At 38.8% G+C, this 15,616-nt stretch overlaps 1 protein-coding gene across 10 annotated transcripts in view; it reads left to right on the top strand.

Moving 5' to 3' along the window:
• MTOR (mechanistic target of rapamycin kinase) overlaps positions 1 to 15,616 on the top strand; it is a 90,963-nt gene that overhangs the window by 39,305 nt on the left and 36,042 nt on the right. For 7 of the 10 annotated variants that reach the window (XM_072426918.1, XM_072426917.1, XM_072426921.1 and 4 more), the window contains exons 31-32: positions 2,802 to 2,877; positions 4,984 to 5,153. In XM_072426918.1, the coding sequence (XP_072283019.1) occupies positions 2,802 to 2,877; positions 4,984 to 5,153 (246 nt within the window). The remainder of the gene's footprint in view (positions 1 to 2,801; positions 2,878 to 4,983; positions 5,154 to 15,616) is intronic. The other 3 variants (XM_072426926.1, XM_072426923.1, XM_072426922.1) reach the window with 1 other exon arrangement.

The raw sequence follows: 15,616 nt of genomic DNA, 5'->3' as shown, positions 1-15,616 counted from the left end.
ACTTCAAGAATGGCAAACATGCCAACATGATATTATATTTCTTCTCCTTATTCTTGACAGTCATCAGATATGTTCTAATTTCCAGTAAAATGCCTAATAAAGCTGTCACTGAAGTTCATTGTGTAAGATTATGTAATGCATGCCTGTTAGAAGGTGCCCTAATGCCCTTTTTGTAGTATATCACTTTCATGTCTCTCTGAGATCTTAGCCCAGGGGGTCTCCTACTCCGAGTTCATCTGTTATCACACAAGACTTTCATTGTCCTCACAGCCTCGGCCTACAACAGCAATGTCCCCGGTGCAGAAGCGCCCGATGTTGATGAAAGGCAGGTTAGGCCCTGCTGCTCAAAAGCGCGTCTGGCCTACAGATGTGAGGGACCCTGACAGACAGGCTCTCAACAAAAGGAAATCCAGTATTTGCCTTAGACTTTCTCCTCTCTTGTAGTGTCAATAAATACAAGCGGGCGCTCGGTGGGCCCCTTCACTCAAGTGTCAAACTCCTGAACCACAGAGACCTCAATCAATGCCTTGAGAGCGCTGAGCCAAGGAACGCTCCTAACGTCAAAGAGTTCAGTATAGAACAATAGCATTTGGGTCAAAATCAGGCTTCAAAAATTTCCAGACGCTAATCCGTGTCGCCCTGTGAAAATAATCGACACTTCAACAGAAGTTCTTTCACATTTGTATCTGGAGGTCTCAGTATATAAAAGCGAAGGCTGGCTTTTTTCACAGCAAGCTTAATTTTATTATATTAAAATAGAATAAATTGTACGCATAGTTCTTGTGTTACATTCAGAAGTGAAACAGCTTGGTAACTCCCATGAAATATTTCATGGCAGATAAGACCTGATACCTATACAGAGGATCCCTAATCTATGAGTTGTAAAGAATACGTAGGTATAATAGCTTGTATCCCGACACGTTTCGCCTACAGGCTTCTTCAGGGGAGGTAGAAACCTGTAGGAATAACGTCTCATTTTCCCAAGGAGTTTCGCTGGAAACGCAGTGGGATACAAGACGTTATACCTACGTTCTCTGAATAAATATAAGATCCTATCTCCCATAAAGTTTTTAATAGGAGTTAACAAGCTGTTTACCTTCTGTATGTAACATAGGAACTATGTGTTCAATTTATTCTATTTTGATCTAATAGAATTAAGCTTGCCGTGAAAAACCCCAGCTTTCTCTTCTCTGTTTTTTATATGGTTGTGTATGTATTGGTATTGGCACCTATATATGATTTTTGGAGGTAGGGATAGTATCTTCTAACCTGAATATCTGCAGGTTTTATTGGCGCTCATAATCCAGTCAAATCCAAATCGTATTTGTTATTCCTTCATCTTTCCAGAGCCGCTGGTTGTACTTAATCTGTACTTCATTGCACGGAGCCCGGTTTCTCATTTTCTTTTTTTCTGACCACAGAAATGTGGTTTGCGTTGTACGCTTCTGTGATTTAGAAATTGAATTTTGTTTGATTAAATAAATATTGAAACCATGAAAGAAACGGAATCAAAAGTTCTTTGTACTTTTCAAAAAGAAAAAAATTTGCGAACTCTCTTTTAAAATGAGAACTTGGATTTTCCATTTTTTTTTCTCTCCCTCCCTGTGATTTAGGTAGGAAATAGTGGCAGATCCAAGCGTCCCGTTTTGGCGCAGGGTCCCTCAGGAATGCTCATAACAAAGGGGCCAGTGTTAAAATGTTTATGTGACATTCCATTGCTTAGAGGTACACGTACCGTTCAGGGGATAAAAAAATACCAAAAGTGATTTGTGATGAATTTTGTGGTTTTTGCTGTCTAGGAAATGTATGATACTTAAATGCAAAGCGTGCAGCATATATCAAAGGACCGGCAATCCTGAAGCAAAAAGGGGGACCTCATGCAGGGGGGCTGCTAATAAAATTAGGAGATCGTTATTACAACAAACCTAAGTGTATACAATCTTCAATATTTAATTTGTCTTATTTGCTCCATTTTGGTCTGTTATTAATAACATTGAAAGAGCATTTTGTCTGATTATAAGGTGGAGGTAAAGTGTTTTAAAAAATGTGTGCCTTATATCTACAGCTTAGTAAGCTAAATTATGAGTTTTTTTTTTCAATTTAGATATTTTTTAACATCCTTGAGTATTTTTACATATAAAACCGGTACATTTGACATTTTAAAAATTCTTCTAATTTTTAATTTCCTGCCGAACCTGAGACCTAGCACTGCTAAGCACTGATCCACCATGCCACCCAGGTACTAAAATACATCACATTAATTGATAGAAAATATCATATTTTTAAACTAAGGCATTTAAAATGAGTAAATTCCTCCTCTGCTTGCCATAGCAGGTGGACAGAGCCTAGAACTCTGAATCTTACCGCTCTTGCGTTGAGGAGGGGATGTGCTGACACGATGATGTGCACATAAAATTGTAATAGCCATTTTGAGTAGATAAGCATCAGTGTGGACATTGCATGCAAAATTATAGGTACATATCACAGAATTAAACAGGCATCCCAGCATGCCTTGTTGTGCAGGTTGCCAGCCCCTGGTGTGTACTCCTGCATCATAACATAGCTCAGTGAATCCCTTTTGTTTCCAGTACAGCATTTATTTAGCTGTGTGCGTGCGGCCATAAAATAAGTCTATGAAATTGTTGGGATAGTTCGGCGTTATTGGCCATTACATAACCACTTGGCTGCCTGCCACCCTGGGTGCATGAATGCCTGTGTGACTGAGCAGTGTTTTATATCAGCGCTCTCCATTGTGTCCAGAAGGCTTTCTCATATTGTCTCCTCTTTTTTGTCTCTTTCAGCATTAACAATAAGCTCCAGCAGCCGGAGGCAGCATCCGGGGTCTTAGAGTTTGCTATGAAGCATTATGGAGAAATGGTAAGTGTGTCCTGCGTTTGGGGCTGCCGCATAACCAAGCGGACGAAAATACCACATCAAAGCGATACTCCAAAATATTTACAGGCCCATAAGAATTTCAAAGTTCCGCTAAAAATGGTGAACATTTGTGGTATGTACTTCTGTTTCTAGAATTGATCCAGATAGCACAATCACTAATAAAAAAAAAGAATATACAATGCAATAAAAAAAAATAAAAAATAAAAAAAGGGGAAATCTTCTGATTTTATAATGTGCAGAATAAACATGCGACAATCTGTTATCAGATCACTTCTTTATAAATAGACCCTAAGGGTTACAGCCTATCCCCTCTTTTATGGAATGTTATGTTCTCATAAAGGTCAAAAAGTAAACTTTTCTATGACCAGTAGCAGAGAACACACGAGGAAAGTCTTGACAGAAATGGTTGAGTTGAATTCTTTCCCCTGGCTGCGGCCTCTTCACAAAGGCCTACTGTGTTAGGTGAACGGTGAAGAAGGCAGCTTTAATTACTTCCTGCGGGGCTCAACTGTTGCTGAAATTTCTCCCGATTACCTCACTCTTCCAGAGAATAACGTCATTGTGTGAGAGGCACCCCAAACAGGGCCACAACATCTAAAGGCACCACTCGCGAGTCTTGTTCAAAGCCAAATCCTCGGCTGCACGTTGATCTGGGATATCCCAGGAGTACCCCGTTGTTCTGCAGAGACCCGGGGCAGGGAGCCATGACCTCAGTTTGAAGACCGCAAGTCTCTGTGAAGTTTTGTAAAATGATCAGAGAGAATCCTGGAAACTTGAGGATTAGCGGACGACCTCTTGACGTCCCCCTAAACCACAGCTTCCCAGGAACGTTTATAGATCCTAATCCAAAATATCCTACAACCAACTCAACCACTAACCACAAGCACTCCAAGGAGAGATATTTTATGTTCACAGAGAATAAAAACTAACTTTGGATAAATGTCTCCCTAAATTGTTTCCAAAGAATTTCCCTTTTTTACCTGTAGACTTTTCAAATCACCTGTTACTGAAAATATTAAGGTTGCGGGTATATCTATCGTTCTGACTATAACCTTTTTTTTCCCACAGGTTGTTTAGAGGGGTCAATTTGGTTGGTAATTTTGTTATGTTTTGAAATATAGTTAATTAATATATATATATATATATATATATATATATATATATATATATATATATATATATAATTAAAAGCTTTTCTTGTTCTAAGGAGGGTGTACAAAATTTCCTTTTGTGGATCAATAATTAAGCCCTGATCTCTAAATCCTAGTAGTCTCTCCAATCAGCCATCGAGCTCACCTGTGTCACCTTCGCATCAGGTTTTTCATTGTGGCGGCCCTGCATTGCATGTTTACGATGACATGCATAGAAGTTGCTTGTACTGCAAGGGTTCTAAGTGGGTGACAGACCAGACCCCTAGGGCTGCCTACACACGTTCAATAATTGTCTTTTGAAAGAATGTTTCACAATCCTTTCCAATAACAAAAGACTGCACGATGAGTAAATGAGCTTTGTATATACAGCACCATTCTGCTCTGTGGAGCTGCGCTCTCCTTTAATACAGGTATGATCATTCGTGTATCCGCCAGGACAGATCCATGAACGATGAGCCCTGTACACATGCCAGATTCTCCTCTGATATCAGCCCTGAGGTGATTATCGGACGAGAATCATCTGACGTGTGTACGTAGCCTAAATCTCTACTAGATTGGGATTACTCCACATTTACCTGGCTATTGCCCTCAACACAGTGCAGATTGAAGATGACGATCCATTTCCTCTCCTCTTCCATACACTAATCTGAGATTCTGGCTACACACCACTGGAAGCGTTTTCTTTTTTCTTACAATTGGCATTATTGTAAAGGAACAGGTTGTTACGAGGGTGCAAGCGTCACAACATAGCATGACTCTTCCCTTTGTACGTTTGAACCTTTTTACAGGGCTGTTTCTAATAAAGCTAATAAAATTTTCTATGCTGTATGGGGCTGAAATTGTAATCTGCCTTTTCCTTTGCAGAGATGTAGACATGCTTAGTTGTTGTTTGCCAGCTAATTTCAGCTTTTGTCCTTTGTCTCAAATTCTTCCTTAGGGTGACTTTTGTCATTGTGTCCCTCTGCAGGAGATCCAGGCTACCTGGTACGAGAAGCTGCATGAGTGGGAGGATGCCTTGGTCGCCTATGAGAAGAAGCTGGAGGTTAACAAGGAAGATTCAGAGTTGATTTTGGGGCGCATGCGATGTTTGGAGGCGCTGGGAGAATGGTCAGTTGACAATTTGCTTTGCACATTTTATATATATTATATATTTATATATCACATCTTAGCTTATAATGGGGCTTCTGCTTTTTGAACATGGAAGATATCAAGACATTACCAAAGTGTCCATTGCTGTTTCATGCAGAAGACCGCCAGTACTGTGCACAAGTTTTCTTAGGACAAATTTGTGATTAGCAGTGAACTAATGTAAATTTCATTAACCACAGGGACATTTAAATCACAAGCCTGGGGGTTGAGTACAAAAGTTTTATTGATATTACCTTTGGTGACACTTGAGAATCATTCAGGAAATGCTTCAATCTTTGACTCATCATGCAAAATACTGGCTAGCTTATAGGCCTGATTATGTACACTTTAGATGAGAAATAGAAGCAACTCTTCCAGAGTATAGTTGCGCACACCCCTGTGGCTCTTGCTGTTTAATAAAAGAAGACAAGCAATTTGAACCCCTGCCACAGAAGGAATATTAATACGAAAAGGCGCTGTGGTGCTTGTCTTCTTGCAGATAGTGTCAGGTTGTCAGCATGCTCGCCGCTTCAAAGGACCTTGATCTTATTCTCAGTTCTCATTTGCAGCCTGTCTGCGTAACGCAGCATTTTCACTTAAACATTTTTATTTTAACAAAAACAGTCAATATAGAGGACAGACGTGGCTGTGCGGACACTTAGCATGTTTAACACACGTTCTGATTCCAGAATGGTGTCCTATAGCCTTCTTGGTAACCTGATCAAAAGGCTAAATCTTGGAATTCGCGCTGGTGCTTTACAAAGTCCATGATCATGTCACTAGCTGTCCCTCAAAGGAGCTCACAATGTAATGTCCCTGCCATAGTCATATGTCTTTAATACAGTTTAAGGTCAATTTGGTGGGAGTCCGATTACCTAACTGCATGCATGCTGGGGGGCTTGTAGTTTCCATACAGGGATGCCTGTTTAATTCTCTGATATTTACCTAAAATTTTGCATGCAATGTCCGCACTGCATTTTGGGATGTGGGAGGAAACCGGAGTACCCGGAGGAAGCGCTTGCAAACATGGGGAGAATATACAAACTCCATCCAGATAGCGTGGAGTTATATACAAACTGGTATATTGAGAAGCCAGTGTGATTAAAATCTGCAAAGGTAATAGATGCCGAAATGCAAAATGTACATTAGAGCCCTCAAGTTTACTTTATAGCCAGGCTTGTTTTCCGCAGTACATAATTTACCAGCATTGTTTAGGTGATTTATTAAAGCCTAATATTATTCCACTTATTATTGTGCATCAATTGCAAACATACATTACCTTGTAAAAGCAGCAATGACATCACTACTGCGCGGTAAGGCCCAGCCTGTTGACCCACTACAAGGTGGCTTATACAAAGCCATTCCAGAGCAAACAGGATTTTATTACATGACTCCCCTGCATGGAGTCAAAGTGCAGGAGTTAATTCATGCTCTAATAACTGCACAGATCTAGCAGAAATAGTCAAGCAAGAACACACATGGCTTCTGTATTTTACCCATTTGTTTAGTTCATGTTCTAGCTTTAAACAAATCAACACTCATATGCCGTGTTATGTCAAGAATACAAGTTCCTTCTCTTTCCCTTGTTAATTAGAAATTATTTTATGGCTGTCTAGCATCTTATGAGAAACACCCTGCAGTGATAGGTGTGCTTTCTCCAGGTGTGTAAACCAATAGCCGTATCCGTGGAAAATGTCCCCTCTGCAATTTTTCCATTGGGCTGGCACGTTCGTTTGGTTATTAGATATGTAAAATATGTTTGCGCTTCCACAGACTCTGCATAGAATATCACCTATAGCTAACCAGGTGTGAATCTTAGTCATTTAGAAATGTTGTGTCTACAGCCTCAGGTTGTACAGTCCTTAAAGGAAAACTCCAGTCAAACATAAGTTATCCGGGCTGACCACTTGCTAAATCCTTAAAGGTGATGTTCTAAAGCCAGTAAACCAATTAAAAAACACAATTTGCCATTTATTTTTAGATTATTGCACCCAAGCCAAACCTATTCTGAAAACACCTAGTTGGTATTGGAGCCACCAGTGAAGTTTATTTTATTTAGTGCTTGTTAATCAAATTATTCTGGTTTGCTGAGTTTAATGAGGCCTGGACGTCAGATGGCCCTTTCTATGCAGGGGAATGTTTTTGCATGCGTCTGTGCAATAACCCCTCCTTGGAATGAATAATAAATATGTTTCCTTGGGGGCTCGGAAAGCCTTACAGCTCCTTTTTTACAGCAATTTTTTTTAAATAAACACAAAGTGATAACCATGACAGATGTACAGTGTAAAAACATTTGCGAGGAGATTATAAACCCCTTCAAACAAGGAAAAGTCTTATTACTTGGAATGTTTAAAGATACCGGCATGTTTTATGAGTATGGCCTTTTAACAATCACATATTGCCTTCACGCAGATTTTTCTTCATCTGAGCATAGGAGTGTTCAAGCAGCGTCACCAAATGGCAAAAATTTGGTTTGCTAAGGTTTAAGTGTCAAAATATTTTGTTTTAATAAAATTTATATTTTCACCTATTTTCTATCATATTAGTGCAACTTTTGCAGATACTTTGCAGCATTTTGCTACCTACAAACACTCCACCAATGACTGCATGGCGCTTCTGAGGGTAGGTTTGCTGTTGGTGACAACAGTAATCCATATTTGAGATAAGCATGTTGAAATGGCCACCGTTGGAAGACCATTTGTGGGACAGTGCAGACAGGGACAGAACGCTGTCATACTATAACAAGGACCTATATTGGCAGCAGCACAGAATATTGTTTTTCAGATGATTTCAACAGATTGAAAAGAACATTTACAATTAACACGTCAAGGCTTAGGAGATTTTTGTGATTGGTTTTAAAAACTCTAGAAAATGTGATAAAGGATACAGAATTTTTTTGTTTACTGTTGAGGGGTTTAACATACAAGTATTTTTATTTAAATGGTCATTACAGATCATTACAAAGAACATGGGGGCGCTCTTTGTGTCTGGAGGAAAAGAAGTTTAATATTCGCATAAGGCCGGTGAAGGTCTGTGAAAATGTGGAATTGGCTCCCTCAGAAATTAGTTTTAGCAAGTTCTATAGATTGCTTTAAGAAAAAGCTGAATGATTTCTATAAGCACAGAATATAACTTAGGTCATATATCATGCTCATAAGGGTTTTTTTGCCTTCTTCTGGATCAACTATGTCTGAAGGGTTTTTATCTGGGATGTTTATTTCCCTAGTGGTTGAACTTGATAGGCCTATGTCTTTTTTTCAACCTAATTATGTAGTTAAAGTAAAAAAAAAAAGAATTGTAAAGGGCCAGGAAGAAAAGTACAGACTACTATGTCTTGTATCTTGATTCTGATTGGATATCAGAAGAAATCCTAGGAAAACTTGCTTTTAAAAGTGGGCCAACCAACTCTGCAGGTACCGCTTCCAGGTATTTGTGCAAGAAATGGCATTTTGAAGAAGACCTTCAATAGTCAAGAATCACAGTACAGTTTTAAAAAATATAATATGGAGCATTGTTAAAGCGAGCCTTTCTGTGTATTATGCATTGACCGAACCATGTGTTTATGGATCTTGCTATTTGCTCAAGGGCACAGTCATACTGGAACAGAAAAGGGGCTTCCCAAATGAGTACCACAAGTTTGGAAGAGCACAATAGTTTAAACTGTCTTTGTATCCTGTAGTATTAACTGTACCCTTTACTGAAACCGCTTGAACTAATCATTGGGAGCGGGTCTGCGTGCTTTTGGCAATGCAGTGTACAGCAAGTCTGTGCACATGCTCATTCTCCTGTTCAATAAAAGCTAGCAGCTCAATTTTTCATAAAGAATTGAAAACCATTATTTCTTTAGTGATATTTATAATTGCAATTGAAGAGGTTTTCTCTCAGTCCCTCATTCAACTCCAGGAGCATAAATGACGGGAGCTGTTGTCATTGGGATGGGATAGGTCAGTCTGTATGAACATTATCAGACATATTTGTGTTCCTCCATAGGTTGCTTGGTGTTCCTTGCACAATGAGCAGTTTGTCCCTTTAGGTTTAAGTGACGAGAATGATTGATTTTTTTCGATATCTAAAAGGGTGATATTCTTACCAATGGCCTGCAATGTAAGAGGAATTCTTCCCACTGACAACCACACTAATATACTGTGAGTTGTGGATATAGTAATGATAGTATAGGACTTGAAATATATTTTAAGGGATTCCCCCAAAAAAAGGTTAAGAAACACTTTTCCAGGGTAATACTTAGGAAAGGTTGTTTTAACCTTTCACAACTCTCTAATATACCTTTCACAGCTCTTTAATATGTATATGATTGTCCAACCTCCTAAGCCATAAAAGGGGCATGTTAGCAAAAATGTGACCAATATAATACCCCTTACAGACCTGTCCATGAAAACTTTAAAAAGTTTTGATTAAACTTTTGTCAGTTTTGCCCAAGCTAGAAATTGGTAATTTCCACCCCTTCAGTGTTCTCCCCAGACCCTTTTAACAAGGCGTACCACCCGGCACTTTTCAGTAACCACCCTGGTGTTTTTGGGTTAGTACTGAAAATATACAGAGGCTGCCACCTGCCTGCTGCTTTTTCCCACCTAGCTTAAAAATAAATCCTGGGGAAATTACTGCCCCACCTCCTTTATGTGTAGTCAACTGATGACTTGAGATTTTTTTGCAAAACCAGTCATGTTCCTCAGACCCAGTTCCTAGAAAGTTATTTCACGTATTAACGTCAAGGCTTCTTCGTGCTAATCCCCAAAGCACCATAAATGATTCTTGTAAAGGTAGTTAACTCACATTCTGTCAGACTTCTTCATGTAGATTATTCTCGCAGGAGCGATGTACAGACATAAACATCCATTGAGCTTGCCTATGTTGTTTTTTCATGGCACGTTAGACTGCACGTGTCCTCTGGGAGTCTAAACTTCAGCAGGTACCTTTAGGCCATCGTAATATTGAAATACTTCACTGGTAAAAGTAAATTTATCTAATATACAGTGGTACCTCAGTATAAGTCCGCTTTGGAATAAGTCCAACTTGTTATAAGTCCTGTTTGGACACCAAAAATTTTGCTTGGTATACAACCTTTTTGCTAGAACTTGTATGGGTCAAAATGAGTCATTAGTATTAGGCTGTGTTTAAATTGTTTCATACAGCCCCATCAATGTATAATATGCCAATAACAATAGGAGATTTTTCATGGGAACGGATTAATCATTTTCCTTTTATTTCTTATGGGAAAAATGTGTTTGGTGTAAGTCCTGTTGGTCCAAGGACCTGGAATGGATTAAGGACTTATACAAAGGTACCACTATATATTACATTCAATATTATTGTCCAGATTGATAGACTCAGCTGGTTCACTCATTGTGGTTGTTAATATGCATTGTGTCCCTTGTTTTCTAATGAAGTGGTATTTTTCCGCAAAACGCCCCCAAACTACAATATATGCATACATTTTTTGAAGGGGCCTTAAGCCTCCTGGGATGCGTGACTTTGGAATCCGTGAAGGTTGCAAGCACTGGGGGCTATGTCTGTTCTTGCCTTGTCAAAGAAGGAAGAAGGGTGCATTAGCAAGGTGTTTGCAGTATTCTCCCCAGAAATGTTTTTAAGCTGGGTGGGGGAAAATGTGTTGGTTCCTGTATTGTGACCTAACTTTCCAGTAACCACCCAAAAACAGCTGGGTGGTTACTGAAATGTGCCGGTTGGTGCACCCAGCTAAAAGGGGCTGGGGAGAACACTGCTGTTTGGCTCAAGTAAATATAAGTAATTAACAGTAAATATATAAGGGAGGGAGAGGTGGAACAAGAAAAAGTTTCGGCTTTAAGCACAACTTGCAGTGTTTGCTGGAGTAGCTCATTGATTTGTTAATTAGTCTGAAATTGCAAAATGTAATTTATTTAATTTTTTTTTTAATTGCATTGACTGTGGGGGAGGATTGACGAGAAATATTTTCCTTCAGTTTCTATAAACGTAACTGCAACTTTCTGCGAGCCGGGTGAGCGACTGCAGCAAAAAAAATATATATATATATATCAATTTATCTCTATATCAACTTTTTAAGATGCAATGAAATGTAAAAAGGCATTGCCCCAATGTAAAAAATGTAAGGTTATCTTTGTAGACTTGTTTGATTTTCTGGATCTAAAGGCATTAAGGTGAAAATTGCATGTACGCTCTGTTGAGGCTGGGCTGACTGCAAACTCATCACCCTAGCACAGTGGCTTGTTCCATACTAAAGAATTCCATGAGCACTGTAAATCATTTCAGAATGTCCATGTCGGGATGCCCCCTCCACCAGTCAATAACCCTAGTTGTCCTGTAAATGAAGTGTAAATACTCCTAATATTCAGCACGCCTGTCTGTGTGTGTGGGCCGCACAGGTCACTGACACCGCTGTGAACAAAAACAGTTAGTAAATACTGACATGTGTGTCCCCTTTGTATCTCCTTTCTCTCACTGTCTGCTGGGATTACCCATATACTCAAATGAAGAGAACATTTATTAAGCTGAGGAAACCAGGACCATGTGAGACAAACATTGACTTTTACTCTTCCCTGGGAATGGTTTAGGGCTGAATGTGACCTTTTTTCACTTTGTATATTTGCTTTTGCAAAACAAAAAAAGGAACTGTCATGTCATTCACATACTTAGTTATCTTTGTTCTCCTGGACTGCAAATTTGGGGATAAATATGGCGCCTGGAGAGAAATATAGAGCATCATTTAGTTCACTTGGTTGGTAAAATAATATTTGCATCTGTAGGGGTGTGACCTTAGACTTCTATGGCTGCCATTGCTGAGTTGCATAAGAGGAAAAAATGAGCGCTTGCAGGCTGCTCAGCTATAGTCAGTTCTTCTATGTTCTTTAACCTCCCTACCGGTTCATTTCTTTCCGGTTTTATATGTCTAAAAGAGGTGCATTGTTTTTCATGAAAATGTATTTTACACTATAATATAATTGTATGAGTATAATAAAGTTTAAAACACAAAATCACGTAAAAACAATAAATTGAAGAAATTAAAAAATCTATATATTTAAAAAAAAAAATACATATACTAATATATATACTGTAAAATAAATGTTCTTGAAAACAATGTACTGCTTTTACACATAAAAATCCAATGTATTGCATTCAATAGTTATTTTGTATTGAATGCAATACAAATGGATTTTGAATTTCCCGCCCCGCCGGCAACGTACACACGCACCAACATCATCGGGAACTCCCCGGTGACTCATCGTGTGCAGAAGCAGGAAGAAGAAAAGACGAAGATTGTGACGTTGGACGGCGCGGGACACCGGCGGATTAGGTAAGAGCTCGATTTACTAACCTTCCCATAGGTTTACCCATCCCAAGTGTGACTCGGGGTTACCACTTTTAGCAACTTTTTTCACACTCAAGGTTACCTCTAGGGAGGTTAAAGGATGATTGGCTGGCCTCCCATTGCAAGAACTTCTAATTTTTAGTTCTTAAGGAATTCAGCACAGTGGGTCGCTATGCAGTAATATGTATCATCTGTATAGAAGCTACATTTTCACCCAAAATAATGAACAAATAATAGTCTCCAGTAATTATTATTATTTATACACAGTATTTATATAGCCCCAACATGTTACTCAGCGCTGTACAAATTCCAGGGTTTACAATCTAATCTCATGTCGTTACCACAGTCTAAGGTCAATTTTGGGGGGAAGCCAATTAACCCATCTGCATGTTTGATCTAGTGGACTTGTAATCTTTGGGTTTTACACTTTGAGTGTACTGACCTATGGAGGAGTTGTTCCTCCTTCATTTTCAGGAGCCATGGTCCAAAGACAGAGTCCTGGCATCTCCATGATCTTTTCTGGATGTATTGAATGTTAGATAAAGTAAAACACTCTCATAGATGCTCTTTTTGCTCCTCCAATTACCTATTAATGACTTCCTCACTCATAACCTCGTCACATGCACGGCTCCAGGACTTTTCAAGAGCTGCCCCGACTCTCTGGAATGGTCTTGACCTATTCGCTTGCTCCTAATTTGCATGTTGGCTATTTGTATTAATAGAAAATATTCTTGTCACAGAGATATCACCAAAGATACATTAGAAATTTTACAATGAAGATGAAAGTAATCCCAACCTCATCCAACCTGGGTAGCTTTGTTTGGGATATTAGGCTATACACACACACTCCTAGCATATAGAGGGTAATAAGGAATGAAAACGTAGTTTGCATGAAACAAGGTTATTGCGAATCTTAAATCTTTTTCCTTAAGTGTTTTGCCCTATTGACTTCCTCGGGGGAACTGGAGATGAGTGAACTAATAGTACAGATATCACTTAGTTAGATATATAAAATAAACAAACCATAGATAATAAACAGCAAACTTAGCATCAATATATAGACAATATCAAGAGTAATACATTCATACATAGAAAGTATGAAAAACAAGAAAAGGGAATATAGAATAGGAACTCTTATTCTCATATGTTGTAAAGGACACTTACTTTTTTTAGTATGAGTAGAGTTTTTTTATATGGGTAAATTGAATTAGTATGCAAGAGGCAATTGAAAAAGCAAATTATTCATCATTTTTATTTGTATATTTTATATCTGCCTTGAGTTCAGCTTTAATCTGAGAAGAGTTTCAGGTACATATGCTAGCAGTCTTTAAAAATGCATTTAACAGTTTACATTGACCTATATTTGCTCAGAGTTTGACTATTTTAATGTAATTATATCAATAAGGTAACAGATTCAGCTTGTAATGTATCAGAATTGAATAATGAAACACAGAGTTACATTGGGCAGAGAAGCCGCTGGGCTTGGTTGAATTCTGGTATAGGAATAAGCATGGTTCTCTTGAGTATTACATCAGCCCCATGCATTCCTGGAAACGGGGTAACCTTCTCTCTGTATGATAATTTTTTGTCATTTTGCAATGTATCGGGTATTCTCTTTCCTCTTCTATGTCTGTCTGGCTGCTCTGCTAACGGTTGGCCATATGGTCATGAATTTAGAAATCTACGAGTCACATGAGGTCCTCTGTCAACCTATCGGGATGTCATTCTGAGAATTATAGGATCTGAACGTTGGAATTGTCTCCTCACAATGTGTGCGATTCTCTAATTATTGAGCTAAAATCACAAACTCTCATTCCCCATTTCCTCATCAGTGGAAAAACTCACAAAAGCACGCTTGGATATGAAGCGAACCTGACAGTTTCCTCCTGGACTCTCAATGGCTGTCATTCCGTATAGTCTGGTATGCATAAAGCCCAATTATTGAAAGTCTGCACTATCTCCAGCATCTCAGAGGAACACATGAAGAAAATAACATGGACCTCTATTGCAGATCTGCAGCATCAGCAGAGACTTTTATCTAGACTTAAAAGTGAATCTGTCACAAATATAGGAAATTCATAGCATAGCATGAGAAAACTCAGCATAAGGTTGCATTAAATGGAAAATTGTCACAGTAATTGGTAGATACACAAATATAGACAAATGAGATTTAATGTAAAGCTGAGGTCAGCCTTTTTTCTATTAGTCTCATCTTTACAGATTAAGTCCTGTTTTAGGGTTGAAATGTGTTGGGGGTGGGCACTTTTGTCGGAGTGACTCCATATATATCAGTGGTGACCCCTGTATTGTGAACCAACTTTTTAGTAACCACTCCAAAAATAGCTGTGTGGTTACTGAAAAGTGCCGGGTGGTACACCCAGCTAACAGGGGCCTGGGGAGAACACTGAAAACCATGTTGTAAATTTAATAAGCTTTGTTAAAATTAAAATGAACCAAACCAAAAAGGCTGAAATGCTCCTGGCACCTGTAAATCATTTTAGCTGGGTCACCTTCTCTCAGAATTTTTAGGATGGTCAGTTATCTAATGATGAGTCGAGAAGACATTTATCTAGTGTTCTAGGCATTTCTCTACAATGGGACACAGACCAAATGCAATAAAAGATTTTAATCGTTCCATAACCCAATATCCCACAATGCTCTAAAAATCCTCCAAGAAGACCCGAGTGCTTTTTCGGCATCTAAGATTTGTGCAGATCAGAGGTCAAGCTGACGATCTGCACAAAATTTAATTCATAATTAAATTAACGTCATTGATAGGTTAAACAAAATTAAATCCTGCAACCACAGTTTGGAGGCATCATTCACACAAAAGTCTCTGTTGCTATTTCCTAATACCCAGTGGGCAAAGAAGGTGTAGTGGGGGCAGGAAGGGAGGCAAAGTCTTTCCATTATCCCTAACTGGTTAAACTGTTTTTGGATGGTCAGAGCCTCTGAAGAAGGATCAGCCCTGCATAACCTAATGTTATATAAGTTTATTGGAGCTATTTGTTCTGCCTGGATTAAATATTTGGCATAATCCTTACATAAGAAGGAAAATGTACATATTTTGTGCAGGACGTAGCCTGCCTTCGCAAAGTCTGCGAAAACAACATTTACCATC

Source organism: Pyxicephalus adspersus, chromosome 11 (genome assembly GCF_032062135.1).
Source record: "Pyxicephalus adspersus chromosome 11, UCB_Pads_2.0, whole genome shotgun sequence".
NCBI lineage: Eukaryota > Metazoa > Chordata > Amphibia > Anura > Pyxicephalidae > Pyxicephalus > Pyxicephalus adspersus.
The sequence above is the reverse complement of the archived record's forward strand: the minus strand, read 5'-3'. Positions and strand labels throughout refer to the sequence as shown.